At 35.9% G+C, this 14,451-nt stretch overlaps 1 protein-coding gene and 1 long non-coding RNA gene across 3 annotated transcripts; both read left to right on the forward strand.

The window, feature by feature from the left end:
- The first annotated feature begins 1,815 nt into the window (after positions 1 to 1,815).
- Positions 1,816 to 4,222, forward strand: LOC116023330 (pyruvate kinase 1, cytosolic-like). 2 transcript variants are annotated; one of them, XM_031264323.1, is made up of 7 exons: positions 1,816 to 2,057; positions 2,516 to 2,576; positions 2,894 to 2,989; positions 3,152 to 3,219; positions 3,333 to 3,410; positions 3,553 to 3,670; positions 3,781 to 4,222. In XM_031264323.1, the coding sequence occupies exons 2-6, from the start codon at positions 2,571 to 2,573 to the stop codon at positions 3,554 to 3,556; spliced, it is 252 nt and encodes an 83-aa protein (XP_031120183.1). In that variant the 5' UTR covers positions 1,816 to 2,057; positions 2,516 to 2,570; the 3' UTR covers positions 3,557 to 3,670; positions 3,781 to 4,222. The 2 variants fall into 2 exon arrangements, with proteins under 2 accessions (XP_031120183.1, XP_031120184.1); XM_031264324.1 differs by having other exon boundaries at positions 3,575 to 3,670.
- A 68-nt stretch (positions 4,223 to 4,290) lies between these two features.
- Positions 4,291 to 5,588, forward strand: LOC116023331. The gene is made up of 4 exons (XR_004099411.1): positions 4,291 to 4,383; positions 4,463 to 4,575; positions 5,040 to 5,100; positions 5,400 to 5,588. It is a non-coding gene; the product is annotated as an uncharacterized LOC116023331 (long non-coding RNA).
- The last annotated feature ends 8,863 nt before the right edge of the window (positions 5,589 to 14,451 follow it).

The following is a 14,451-nucleotide window of genomic DNA, read 5'->3' on the forward strand; positions in this document are numbered from 1 at the left end:
CCCTGTTTTGGACAGTTATTTGACAAAAAATTTAACGGTGGACTAAAAGTGGCAAGGACTAAATAAGACTGGCCGCAATATGGCAAAAATTAATGAAGTGGACTAAAATTGGCAATGTCCTAATAACAGTAGGACCAAAAATGAAAATGACTCGCATATTATTTATTGTTCGCGAACAAATTGTGTTCATGAACATATGCAAGTGTTTGGTTATTAAGTGTTCACGAACGTGTTCATGAACGTAAATGAACATGTTTGTGAACGTGTTCGTTAATGTTAACGAACACGTTCGTGAACATGTTCGCGAACGTTAACGAACACTAATGAACGCTTAACAAACGAACACGAACAGGATTTTCAAAAACCTTAGCAAACGAACACGAACACGAACACCCCAAAATCCTTAACAAACGAACACGAACAGCCTCCGTTCGTTTATGTTCGGTTCGTTAACAGCCCTAACCAGAACACAGTGGGGCAATGGAGCAGCCGTCCAGTCCAGTGGTGAAGCACGCGAGCAGCAGTCGCGGTGGCGGAGCAGGGATGGTCGCGGTCGCGGTCTCGCGGAGCAGTACTCGATTCTTGCCGTCGCGGTCGCTGGTCGAGGTCGGCAGTTCGCAGACTCGCAAGTCGCAGCTGAGGAATTAATGTATCACTGCCTGGCTGCCTCGCTGTCGGTCTGCGCCTTGACTCTCGAGCCGCCGTCGAACCGCCTCACCGTCACCAGCAGATCGAGAAGGAGAGAGGGAGGAAGAGGGGTTGTGTTTCGCTACTGCTGTGTATCCAACAGGGTGAAGAAGCTAATGGGAAGAAACACTCTCAAAAAAAAAACCTAAGGGGAAGAAACGAAGAAGCTAGGGTTTTTTGGTCACAATTCTTTTTTTGGTAGCATAATAATAATAATAATAATAATAATAATATAATAACAACAACAACAACAACAACAACAACAACAACAACAACAACAACAACAACAACAACAGCAACTTCAAAATAAAATTATTTTAAAATTTATATATTCATATGAGACCATCGTCATGAACCTATGACTCTCTGTCACGTATTTCGAGCTCTCTAACTTAAACTAACAAGCCAACTAGGTAAAAGGACCGTAACCGAATTCGACCCTAGCACTGTATCTCGTAACACAGTATGCTAGTACCATTACACAAATCAAAAGAACCAACAGAATGGTCAATATTTCTCATCAACATGACCAGTGAACCAGTTTTCAAAGTCAATGTATGTTTTAGTACACTAGAAACTTTGATTTCGTTTAAGAATTCTGGTGTGTAAATCTCCAAGAATCCCATTAAGAATTTCGGTGTGTGTACCATTTGAAATATTAAAATTATGTTATATTATTCAAATCTATTAAATATATATATATATATATATATATATATATATATATATATATATATATATATACACTACTACAAAATTGATCATATAAGCATAGCTTTACACTACACATCTTAAAAAAGGTGTAGTGTATTCCCAAGTTGATCATATAAACATAACTTTACACTACACCTCTTAAAAAAGGTGTAGTGTATTCCTAAAAATTTAAAAAAGACATTACTTTCCGCAGCACCCACTGAAATCGGGTGTTGCTAAAAATAAATTATTAAAATAATAACTTACTTTCCGCGGCACCCAAAGTGCAGGTGCCGCGGAAAATCAGTCAAAATTCTTCACCGAGCCTTCAGACTTAGCCTCTTCCTCATTTTGCACCAAACTTCTTCTTTTTCATCGCGACTTCACACCAAACTTCTTCTCTTCAGATCTCTTCAGACATGCTGCTAACTGCCATTGCCGTCAACTCCTCCGCCGATGTCGACGCTCAAATCCAAACAACACTACCGCTGGCTGCCATCCGCCATTCCAAATCGAAGCAAGAAGTCGCAAGCTGCCGCCCCCGCCTTCCGTCGCTTTCAGCTGCCACCGACCGCCATTTCCCTCCTACGGTCGAGTTCAGCTGCCTCTTCAACACCGACATTGCCACGCCAAAACGCCGACAGCTGCCTCCACCGGTCACCGCTGCAACAATTTCGGTAAGTTTTCTTTATTTATTTTATATTTATTTATTTTATTTCGAATTAGTATTGTATAATTCGATCTTGCAAGTCATCCATCTCTTGAGAGGCCTAAGATTTTTAAAGCATCCACATAGACAGCCTGATCATATAGTTGTAATCCTTCTAGGGCTTCCAGGTATGCTTATGTCTCTTTTACTGCTGCATCCTTTTTCTTGTATTCTTCATATCTCCTTTAAGTACTTATATTTGTGAGTGGTTGACAGATTATACCTTTTCTAGTGGCTTCTTGTTGACTAACTTTTGCGTCATGGCCATTTTTGTTGATGTGTAAACTTCATGTTCTATTAAAGTTTGTAGTTAAGTATGAAGATTCCAGTGGACTTTAGGTCATTGTCATTCTGTATTCTTATTGCACAATAATGCTTGCTCAGGACTTGCAATTGACAACTTACAGCAATTTGTTACTCTTTCAGGGAGTGGAAAGAGCTATTTGGCAAAAATGTTACGCGGCCTTGAGGTTGAGCTAGAATGGTGGTAATGCCCCAAGAATTCACTCGATAGATGATTATTTTTTTTGAAAACTAGATGATTACTTTATGACTGAAGTTGAAAAGGTCTTTGTATTTTCTACTAGTTAATGGTCTTTTTTAAAATAGGACTTTAACTTATTTTGTCGACTTTCTTACTGTTAATTACAAGAATATTCATCCCCATGATTTGTTTTGAAGCCCTAGGCCTTCTGGCCTTGATATTGTCACTTTAAGCATAAGCGTAATTTTGTGGTCTAGATGTTTGTGTCGTGGTTGAGCTTTTTCTCCAAGAGTAAGGATTAACTCCTAATCTTTCTGTAGGCAAAGAAAGTGTTTAACCAAGACATGTACTTCAAGAAGACTGTTAAGTTTGATGGGAAGCCCATGTCACATTTGGAATCGATTGCTTCCTCAGCGGTATTTTATTATACGTTGTTATATTTCTGTTTTTAGCTTCTCATTTTCTCTTCAATTGTATCTATTTTCCCTCTTCCTAAAATGGTAATGAGAGAAGCCACATATGGACTCAACTGCATTATTCTTTCAGATAATGAAAATTTTGTTCCCCATATTCTACAGGTAAGAGCAGCCATCAAGGTGAAAGCTTCTGTTACTATTTGCTTCACTTCATCTGGAAGAGCTGCAAGGTATTTATTTTGTTTATAGTGTGTTTCTCCAACTGATATTAATCTCTGTTTTTAGACATTTTTATTGCATCTCTTGGTCGATGTTAAGAGCTTCCTGGCACATTTGAATGCAGACTAATAGCAAAATATAGGCCAACAATGCCAGTACTATCAGTAGTAATTCCTCGGCTCAAGACCAATCAACTTAAGTGGTATAAATTTGCAGTTTAAATTCAGTGCAAGCTTTAATGGGCAAACACTTGTTATATAACTTCAAACTCATAATTACATTATATTACTAAAGTAAAAGGTGTAGATGTTCGGGCTAATGCATGTTGTTTATGATCTTCTTAGCTAGTTGTGCCCATTCATTCAGAACATAGGTTGGCTAGAAATAGGATGCAATAGCAAATGGTGATGTGTCAGACTACTCTCAATCGGAATAGGGATCAATGAATCCTCTAGCTCTAAGGTACTTGATTGAATCAACAGCTCTAAGGTTTATTTTTCCTTAGCTTTATCCTCTAATTTCCACTTCACCAGTTATGTGTTTTAATTTGTGTTCTTGATTGATTGCTTCAGATTATAGCTTCGAATACTTTGTACTTGAACTCGTTCCACATCTCGGCCCTCAACCGAAAAATGATGTCGTGGAGTTCTGCCAGCTCTGCCTTTCCCTAGCCAGGTATGATGTCTATGATGCATGGTTTAGCTGTGCTTCTAATCAGGTACGTTACTATACGCTAATTTCATTTCTTTAACATATATATATATGGAATCCAATCCAATCGCCATCTCAGATCATCAGTATTTCATCTATCGCACCAGATAGACAGACAGAGCCCCAATTCCTAGTATTTATGTTGTTTTTGAATTGAGATATGAGATATGTATGTGTAATATAATGTAATGTAGGTTGCGCAAGTTCTGCTGACACTGCCCTACTCATTTTCGCAACTGGGAATGGTGTCTGGAATAATGTTCCAGCTCTTCTATGGGCTCATGGGGAGCTGGACTGCTTATCTCATAAGTGTGCTTTATCTCATGGGGAGCTGGACTGCTTATCTCATAAGTGTGCTTTATGTGGAGTACAGCTGGACTGCTTATCTCATAAGTGTGCTTTATGTGGAGTACAGAACCAGAAAGGAAAGAGAAAAAGTTGACTTTAGAAACCATGTCATTCAGGTACCATACTATTTATATCTTCTTCAATTCTCTCTCTCTCTCAATTATATTGCTTCCAACTGATATATAATTAATACAGTGGTTTGAAGTTCTTGATGGGCTACTGGGAAAACACTGGAGAAATATAGGCCTCTTCTTCAACTGCACTTTTCTTCTTTTTGGATCTGTCATTCAGCTCATTGCATGTGCAAGGTAATTTAATTGCCATACTCTTACAACTTTTTCAAATCAACTGAATACGGTTTAAGCTAAAATTTCTTAATACGGAAAATCATCAAGTTCAGTGAAAGTAAAGTGTTTTAGACATTTTGAACTAAAACTTTCTTAATACGGAAAATCATCAAGTTCAGTGAAAGTAAAGTGTTTTAGACATTTTGAACTAAATTTAGTTGATTTGAGAGAAGTTATTATTAAGTGACAAAAAATGGTCAAATTCAAAAATGCTACTCCAGTGACCCAAAATAGTATTAATTCAATTTTACCCTGGACCATATGTGTGTGTAGTACCGTATTAATTTGTGTAGTATTAGTGATCCATAAAAACAGATCTCTGTGACCAATTGCCATTCATAATTTCATATACTCGTGTCTTCCTAAGCTTATTTCGTTCTAAAGACCAACCCATCGCTTATTGTGAGGCTGTGCATGACTTGCAGGAACCTCAGAAACGAAGTCAGCTAGTGTTCCCGAGAAGGCTGCATCTCTAGACATGAAAACGTGAGTGTCTCTCCTATGTTATGTGCATAGGCCTTTATGCAATAATGGTCTGATTAGGAAGCACAACATTGTGATATGGTTCAAGTTTATCTATTTTACTACCATCCAGCTTTAAATATCTTTCATGAACTTCATATGATATCACTTGTGCTAACAGACTACTAGCTAGTAAACTGATTTAAGTCATTTCAATTTCCCTTTCGGTGAATAGTTTTACAAAGGATGTTTAGCAGCTGAGATCCTTGGAAACATGTATCATATTCCATTCATGTGTTAACCTGTATCATTTTTCATTCCAGGTGATTTGAAGGAAGTCAGTGAAGAGTGATAGTAGACCCAGGTTGCAAGTCAGCTTTCTATGAAGAGGGGTATTATATTAAATTGAAGTTATGTACACTTCTTTTAATGGTTAACAACTTCAATCCACGGTGGGATGCCAATGTATCAATTGCTTTACCTTTATTCATTTGATTGTGACTTTGTTTGAATTTGTTTCCTGGTAGATTTAAATTGAATTTGTTTCCTGGTAGATTTAAATTGAATTTGTTGAAGGTGTTGAAAATAAAATTTTTCACTGGAATTCTTAAATATTGAGTTCAATATTGATTTCTTTTCAGGGATACTGCTCAGAATATATATATATATATATATATATATATATATATATTTATTTAATTTTTAAAAGTACGATTTTCCGCTCACCTGCGCAAGCGGGTGTAGCGGAAAGTCATTTTTTTTAAATTAAAAAAATGCTGTACGCTACACCCGCTCGAGTTGGTGTAGCGGAAAGTTAATTAAAATAAATACTTTACGCTACACCTGTAGAGGTGTAGCGGAAAGTCATTTTTTTTAAATTAAAAAAATGCTGTACGCTACACCCGCTCGAGTTGGTGTAGCGGAAAGTTAATTAAAATAAATACTTTACGCTACACCTGTAGAGGTGTAGCGGAAAGTCATTTTTTTTAAATTAAAAAAATGCTGTACGCTACACCCGCTCGAGTTGGTGTAGCGGAAAGTTAATTAAAATAAATACTTTACGCTACACCTGTAGAGGTGTAGCGGAAAGTCATTTTTTTTAAATTAAAAAAATGCTGTACGCTACACCCGCTCGAGTTGGTGTAGCGGAAAGTTAATTAAAATAAATACTTTACGCTACACCTGTAGAGGTGTAGCGGAAAGTCATTTTTTTTAAATTAAAAAAATGCTGTACGCTACACCCGCTCGAGTTGGTGTAGCGGAAAGTTAATTAAAATAAATACTTTACGCTACACCTGTAGAGGTGTAGCGGAAAGTCATTTTTTTTAAATTAAAAAAATGCTGTACGCTACACCCGCTCGAGTTGGTGTAGCGGAAAGTTAATTAAAATAAATACTTTACGCTACACCTGTAGAGGTGTAGCGGAAAGTCATTTTTTTTAAATTAAAAAAATGCTGTACGCTACACCCGCTCGAGTTGGTGTAGCGGAAAGTTAATTAAAATAAATACTTTACGCTACACCTGTAGAGGTGTAGCGGAAAGTCATTTTTTTTAAATTAAAAAAATGCTGTACGCTACACCCGCTCGAGTTGGTGTAGCGGAAAGTTAATTAAAATAAATACTTTACGCTACACCTGTAGAGGTGTAGCGGATGGAAGTGACACTAAAAGTCCTTGACTTTCCGCTACACCCGCTTGCGCAGGTGAGCGGAAAATCGTACTTTTAAAAATTAAATAAATATATATATATATATATATATATATATATATATATTTATTTAATTTTTAAAAGTACGATTTTCCGCTCACCTGCGCAAGCGGGTGTAGCGGAAAGTCATTTTTTTTAAATTAAAAAAATGCTTTACGCTACACCCGCTCGAGTGGGTGTAGCGGAAAGTTAATTAAAATAAATACTTTACGCTACACCTGTAGAGGTGTAGCGGAAAGTCAAGGACTTTTAGTGTCACTTCCATCCGCTACACCTCTACAGGTGTAGCGGAAAGATATTTATAGGTGTAGTGTATGTACATTTTTGTACTAGTGATATAAAGAAAATATGAGGTTTATTCTTTTATAAAATGTTGTTATTTTATAATTATGTTGATTTGCTATAATAAAATTATGACCATAAACATATTTTTATTATACCTCCAGATATTTTTTAAGATGTTGGAGTTAATTTTTACGATTGGAGACCCAGCTTTTAAATATTATGTGCAGCCTTTCAATAAAGAAGTGATGAAGTGGCTTGGAGGTTTAGTTCATGTGTGTTATGTGAAAGGTTGTGGGTTTGATTTTCCTTGGTAGTGTTTTCTTTTATTATATTTTGTTGGTCTTTATATTTTGCACCAACGTTTTTAACAGCGTACTCACAAATATATGAATAAATGCATTAAGCAATGCTGAAGTATATAATTGATGTAGTGGCTTAGTAAACAAGGGTGTGTGTTGTTTAAGGAAGGTCTTGGGTCAATTCTTGTTAGTAACAAATTTCATTCATTGGAAATTTTATTTCAAATACAACACACAAACAACAACGGTTAAATAAAATCGTTGTCTTTTATTAAAAAAAATGCACATAGACAACGGTTTTAAAAATCCGTTGTTTTTGTGGTGTTGTCTTTTGACAAAATACACAAAGACAACACACCAACGACAACGGTTACATAAAACCGTTATCTTTTATAAAAAAAAATTCACAAAGACAACGGTTTTTTAAAACCGTTGTCCTTGTGGTGTTGTATTTTTGTAAAAGACAACACACCAACGACAACGGTTAAATAAAATCGTTGTCTTTTATTAAAAAAATGCACATAGACAATGATTTATTAATACTGTTGTCTTTGTGGTGTTTTCTTTTGACAAAATACACAAAGACAACACACCAACGACAACGGTTACATAAAACCGTTATCTTTTATAAAAAAATTCACAAAGACAACAGTTTTAAAAAACCGTTGTCCTTGTGGTGTTGTCTTTTTGTCAAAAGACAACACACCAACGACAACGGTTAAATAAAATTGTTGTCTTTTATTAAAAAAAATGCATATAGACAACGGTTTATTAATACCGTTGTCTTTGTGGTGTTGTCTTTTGACAAAATGCATCTAAAGACGACACCACAAAGACAACGGTTAAATAAAATCGTTGTCTTTTATAAAAAAAAAAATGTACAAAGACAACATATTTTAAAACCGTTGTCTTTGTGGTGTTGTCTTTTGACAAAAAGACAACACACCAATGACAACGGTTACATAAAATCGTTGTCTTTTATTACAAAAAATGCAGATAGACAACGATTTTTTGAAACCGTTGTCTTTGTGGTGTTGTCTTTTGACAAAATGCACAAAGACAACACACCAACAACAACGGTTACATAAAATCGTTGTCTTTTATACGAAAAAAATGCACATAGACAACGGTTTTTAAAACCGTTGTCTTTGTAGTGTTGTCTTTTCACGAAATGCACAAAGACAACACACTAAAGACAACGGTTCGGTAAAAACCGTTGTCTTTGATAAAAGTGTTCCGTCAAAGACAACAGTTTTTGACAAAAGTGTTGTCTTTTACACAAAAGTGTGCACGCACCAAAACCAGATTGGTACTAAAGACTATGTTGTGCACTTGGGTTAAAATGTGTGTGCCATTACATCAATATAATGAGTATGTGGATGAAAAGACGTAAAACAAGTTGGTGTGAACTTAGATTTAATAGATTACGTTGTGCACATAGGTTGATTGTGTGCACTTAAGTTACACTATGTGTGCCAAAATTTGCATAACTAGTTTGTGTAGGAAAAGATGTTAAACATTTTGGTGTGCATTTGGAATGTGTTGTGTGTGCACTTAGATACAAGTGCGTGTGCACTTGAGTTAACGAGTTTGTGTCATAATGCTCAAAAAAATTTGATGTACAAAATATCATATGTACTTAGGTTAGCAAATCTGTGCATGCACCAATACCCCTAAATCCTTTATCTCCCGCTAGTGAAACAATCCTCTCAGAAATATTTTTATCCTTGTACAATCAACCACTCTTAGACATAATTGATATACAAAAGCTCACTTATCAAAACAAGAATGAACAAGCAGATACACAAAGGCTCAAAGGTCGAGTGAATTTATCATCTTAGTGTAAAAACAACTAAAACAAAAACCATTAAAGAGATAATCAAAACAAAACTACACCAAATTCCTTTCAGAATAATAAACATAGAAACAAAAAACAACAAAATTAACAAAACAAATATTCACCCCGATAATAGAATATTACACAGACGTCGGTCAATCTTTTTTTTTTTCTTGTTGGGTTTCTTTAATTAAAAAAAATAAAATAAAAACTCCGTAATTTGTAGTGTAATTTACGTGCATTGATTTCAAAGAAAGTATGGTCAAAATTGCCACGTAAAAAACAAGGTTTAATGAGACGAACAACGAAGGCGACCGACGTTCTAGTTCTGACGAACAATGTGTAGCAGCGGCGACAACATCTTCACCCCGACGACGCAGCAGTGGCGGTGTTGTTCTACATATTACAATATTTTATTTACTGCTTACTTTGCACTCAAATGAAGTATGTATAATATAAAGAGAATGTGCTTGGCAACGGTTGCAGAGAGACGAATTCTTCACTCTGTCCATGGTATTTGCAGATAGGCGATGGTGTAGCGGTGGGGGCGGTTGGATTTGATTAAATGAGATTTATTGTCGCTGTTGTACCTTCAGAGAAAAAGAAGTAAATAGGGGTGTTAACGAACAGAGCTTTCGACAAACTACTCGTGTTCGAGCTCGGTAAGCGTTCGTTTATGTTCATTTGTTAAGGTAAACAAACATTAACAAACAAAATTTAGAGCTCGACTAATAAACGAACAGAGTCTGAACAATAATAAGCTCGTTTGTGTTCGTTTAGTAGTGTTTGTGAACAAGCTCGTTTGTGTTCGTTTAGTAATGTTCGCGAACGTTTAATGTTCGTTTAATAATGTTCGCAAACATGTTTACAAACATATAAATTGTTCATGAACGTAGATTATTTATTGTTCACGAACAAATTGTGTTCATGAACATGTGCAGGTGTTTGGTTATTAAATGTTCAGGAACGTGTTCATGAACGTAAATGAACATGTTTGTTAACGTTTGCGAACATGTTCGTGAACGTGTTCGCGAACGTTAACGAACACTAACAAACGCTTAACAAACGAACATGAACAGGATTTTCAAAAACCTTAACAAACGAACACGAACACGAACACCCCAAAATCCTTAACAAACGAACACGAACAGCCTCCGTTCGTTTATGTTCGGTTCGTTAACAGCCCTAGAAGTAAAACAAGAGAGAAATATTGCTTAATTATAAAGACTAAAACACCCTTAATTTCCTAAAAATACAATAATATCAGACCTAAAAACCCAATAAATCAACTTTAAATTTAATCCATTGATTATATTAAATAAATAGCTAAGATGAATTCTTACGTTCCTACCTAAAGAAGGTTTCCTACATGATTGTTAATATATATATATATATATATATATATATATATATATATATATATATATATATATATATNATATATATATATATATATATATATATATATATATATATATATATATATATATATATATATATATATATATATTACTCCAATATATCATTTCTACATTTATTATTACCTTTGAAAAATATAATACAAGATATTTTGTATGCATGTGCATTGTAACAATAATGGGAAAAGATAACATAAGTTATAACAGTAGGGATATATCTGTCTAAAAATATTGTATAGTACAACTCTTATACCATAATGTATAAAACTTAACAGAATAATGGACATAAAGCAGAGATATAACTTGAATTGAGACTTATTAGTGACAAAACTTGAAGTCAATAATTGAACCCTTATTTTAGTTGTATTTCCCTTATCCTAGTGAAATTGGGAATTGTTTGTGTGTTATATTGTTCAAGTGTTGAATTATCTACAAGAAACAACAAAGGAAGAATTTTGGAGCATTTTGGACAAGTTCTGGAAGAAAAGGGAATTACAAGGAAGAAAGGAAACAAGAATACAAATTGGAAAAGAATTGGAAGTTGCCTGATGGGCCAATGCCCATCTATCTCCTATATATTATACCTATTCTCTACAATTGAAAGAGATCTGATAAGCACAAAGAATAGCACTTATAAGGGGTCTTTATTAGATTAAAATCGCATCGTTTTGGCATCCAATTACAACAATTGCATGCATTTCAGCTCAAATGCGATCAGTTTCCTCTAACAACATTTCTAGAAAGAGTTTTGAAGCATTTGACAGGTTGGAGAGGGATTTGGAGCTAAAATGAAGCAAAAAGATGAACAAGCCAACATGCAGTAACGCCCCACGCCGCCTCACACGCGTGTGGATGGGCGTGGAATCATTCCAGAGAGTCCCCACGCTACTCACACGCGTGTGAGCAAGCGTGGTCGGGCCAAGGGGTATTTTGGGAAACTTGTTCCTTTTCTTTGTCACCTATATAAATCCCTTTTGTCCAAAACCTAAAGGAGGAAGAGCTTAGATCAGAAAATTAATAGAATATGATAGGTTGATCTAGAGGGTTTTCTCCCCTCTTAGGGGGAAAATTCCTTTCATAGATAGGATAGATTAAAGGCAAGAAGGAGGATTGGGATTCAAGATCAAGGTTGTAAGGCCCCCTTTCCCAAGGTGTGGTAACCATTCTCTTTAATTTCTAATTCAATACTTTTTTCTTTGATTTCCCTTTCCCTTTTCTTGTTTCTTATTATGTTAGAGTAGATTATATAGGGGATTGGTGGCCCCATGGTATATCTATGTGGATGTTTAATATTATTGCTATAATTTGTGAATTGTTTGCTTGTTGGATGTTGAACTTGTGTGGATGATGTTCTTTAAACTTTGTGCCTTTTGTGGCCACATTAGGTAGCAAACCCAAAGGAAGTGAGTGTGCGCGCGATAGCGGCCACCCACGAGTCTCACTCACCCACATCTCCGCTCTTAGTCCGAAAGGACAAGATCCGAGAGGAGTGGTAGACAAAGTGTTCGATGAAATGCCCCAACCGAATGAGGATGTGGGAGTCCAAAGTGTGACGCCACTTGGTAGTGTGCCATGAACTCCCTAGTCTATTCCACAACTTGCATTCTCAAAACCAACCAAAGATAAACCACATGGAAAAGCCTAAAGCCCCCAATCTCCACTTTACTTTTCTTTACTATACACAACCTTTTATCAACCTTCCCCTCATACCAATGAATCCAACTCCTAGCCATTCCAGTAACTCTTTCCCTTCAACTTCTTAGATGCCATCACACCCATTCGATTCCCATTCGCCATCCTTGAGAGACACGACACTCGGGGAGTCTTGACTCTTCGTTTTATCATCTTCCTCCTTCACACTTCACCTTAACTCACCCCATACACAATCCACCAAGATCCCTTACAGAGTTTCAAACCGTAGTTAGTTTTAGTTTATTTTTCCCCTTCTCTTTATATTTCCCTAGTATAGTTTAGATTAGTTTTATATTAGATTATTTAATCTCAAGCTTGGAATCACGGATTAAAGTTGGAATTGTTCTTCATTATTAGTAAAGTTTTCTCTTCCCTTTATATTCCTTGCAATATTTATGATAATTTATTATAGTTTTGTTGTGTTTACTTCAATCATGCATGAGTAGTTAGCTTTTGGGTTTGGATTAGGATTCTATTGCTATTTTTGATGCTAGGTTTATAATTATTGCATAAAGGGATTGAATTATTTACCTAGGGTTTGTTGGAAAAAATTGTTGCTGATATCTGTAATACAAAAGAGATACAATATAATACAGAAGAACAAGAGAACAAAACCAGATCATCTGGTATCTTCAGGCGTGTAATCACTTTCTTATAAGCTTTAAATCTCCCTTAGAAAAGCAACAGGGTTCCAGATTTAATCTTATGGGATACAAGAAGATGAATGAAATTCTTAAGTTGCTTCAATTAAGAATTTCCTGTAGAATTGTAGGACTGTGAAATATCAAGGTTTCATGCAAATTAATTGCATGTATATTTCCATATGATATATTCTGTAACACCCCAATTTTCCACTCTTATACTTTATTACAAGTCAGTAATCAGACGCTGCGGAAACTTACATCTACTCAACAGAAAACTGGGTGCTACCGCCACACCTAGAGTGAATTCTATCACCTCTTTGACGAACTCCACTCCAAGTGCTAAGGCTAAACTTACAACACCAACATACTACAACAACATCATAGTAGACCTCAACCTGCACTTCTCTTCTATTCTGAGCTCATCGGCTACAGAGGTACTCACTAAACTGCATCTGATAAAAACAATACACATTGAAGTGTAGTTAGCGCGACGGCTAAGTAAGGATATCCACGGGTTATTCAAAACTAAATAAAGGTTTTGTAAAAAAATTGTTACATCAAAACCCTATCCTTACTCATCAGCCGAGGTTCTACCTGCAACAGCTACACATAGCAACGTGCACACATAATAGGCAACAATTTCAATATCAATCTTGAATCACTTTCCCTCTAGACGAGGTCATACAATAATCATTTACTTACTCAAAGCATATATTGCTAAACATTTAAGCATATAAGCAAGTAATGGAAAAACACAAATTCCACATTTTTGTTCTCAATCACTTTCTTTGAAAAACATTTCCCTCATAAGGAAATTCTCTTCACTTTTCACCTTTCAGAGAGATCACCCACAACCTTTGGGTACTTAAATACTTGTCACATCTTTCTTTCCCGTAGCTACGGCGTAACTACATTCATATTTCAAAATTCCACTTAGTCCTAGATAGAAAGTGTGAGGCCTTTGGAGTCCTTTCTCCACTTTTGACTGACCACTTGGATCGTTCAACTTGGGTTCAGTGGTCATCGCCCGGTCTAATACTGATCCCCTGGACTTATAGGAGCGTTAGAATGATTCCTAGCTAGCCTCACTAGGTTCATAAGAACGACACCTACCCGAAAATAGAGTGACTATACTTAAGTGTGCACACCCCCGCAGGAGACCCTTTTCCTTCTGGGTGATATAGTACTCGGCGAATAGACTTCGCCCACAACAGTATGAACTGGTCATACAATAACATAACCACCATACGGGTGAGGCATTTTAAGCTCATCTTTATCTCGTAGGCTACAAGACAAGGTCCTTCACCACTTTTACTAGAACAAAGGTTTGAAAACATTTTCCTTCCTTTTCCCTTTCCTTGAGTCAAAAATCACTTTTTGGACATTTTCCACAAAATCAAGTCCTCCTTTGAAATCAATCACCATTCTTAACTTAGTTCAAAAGTCTTGTCTCTCAAAACATTTTGCTCAAAACATTTTCCATCATCACACTA

Source organism: Ipomoea triloba, chromosome 6, assembly GCF_003576645.1.
Source record: "Ipomoea triloba cultivar NCNSP0323 chromosome 6, ASM357664v1".
NCBI lineage: Eukaryota > Viridiplantae > Streptophyta > Magnoliopsida > Solanales > Convolvulaceae > Ipomoea > Ipomoea triloba.

What these genes read in the sequence shown, in the direction of transcription:
- LOC116023330 (XM_031264323.1), top strand. An exon ending in AATCGATTGCTTCCTCAGCG is followed by an intron (nt 2,990 to 3,151) that starts GTATTTTATTAT and finishes CATATTCTACAG; the next exon opens with GTAAGAGCAGCCATCAAGGT. An exon ending in TCATCTGGAAGAGCTGCAAG is followed by an intron (nt 3,220 to 3,332) that starts GTATTTATTTTG and finishes ATTTGAATGCAG; the next exon opens with ACTAATAGCAAAATATAGGC.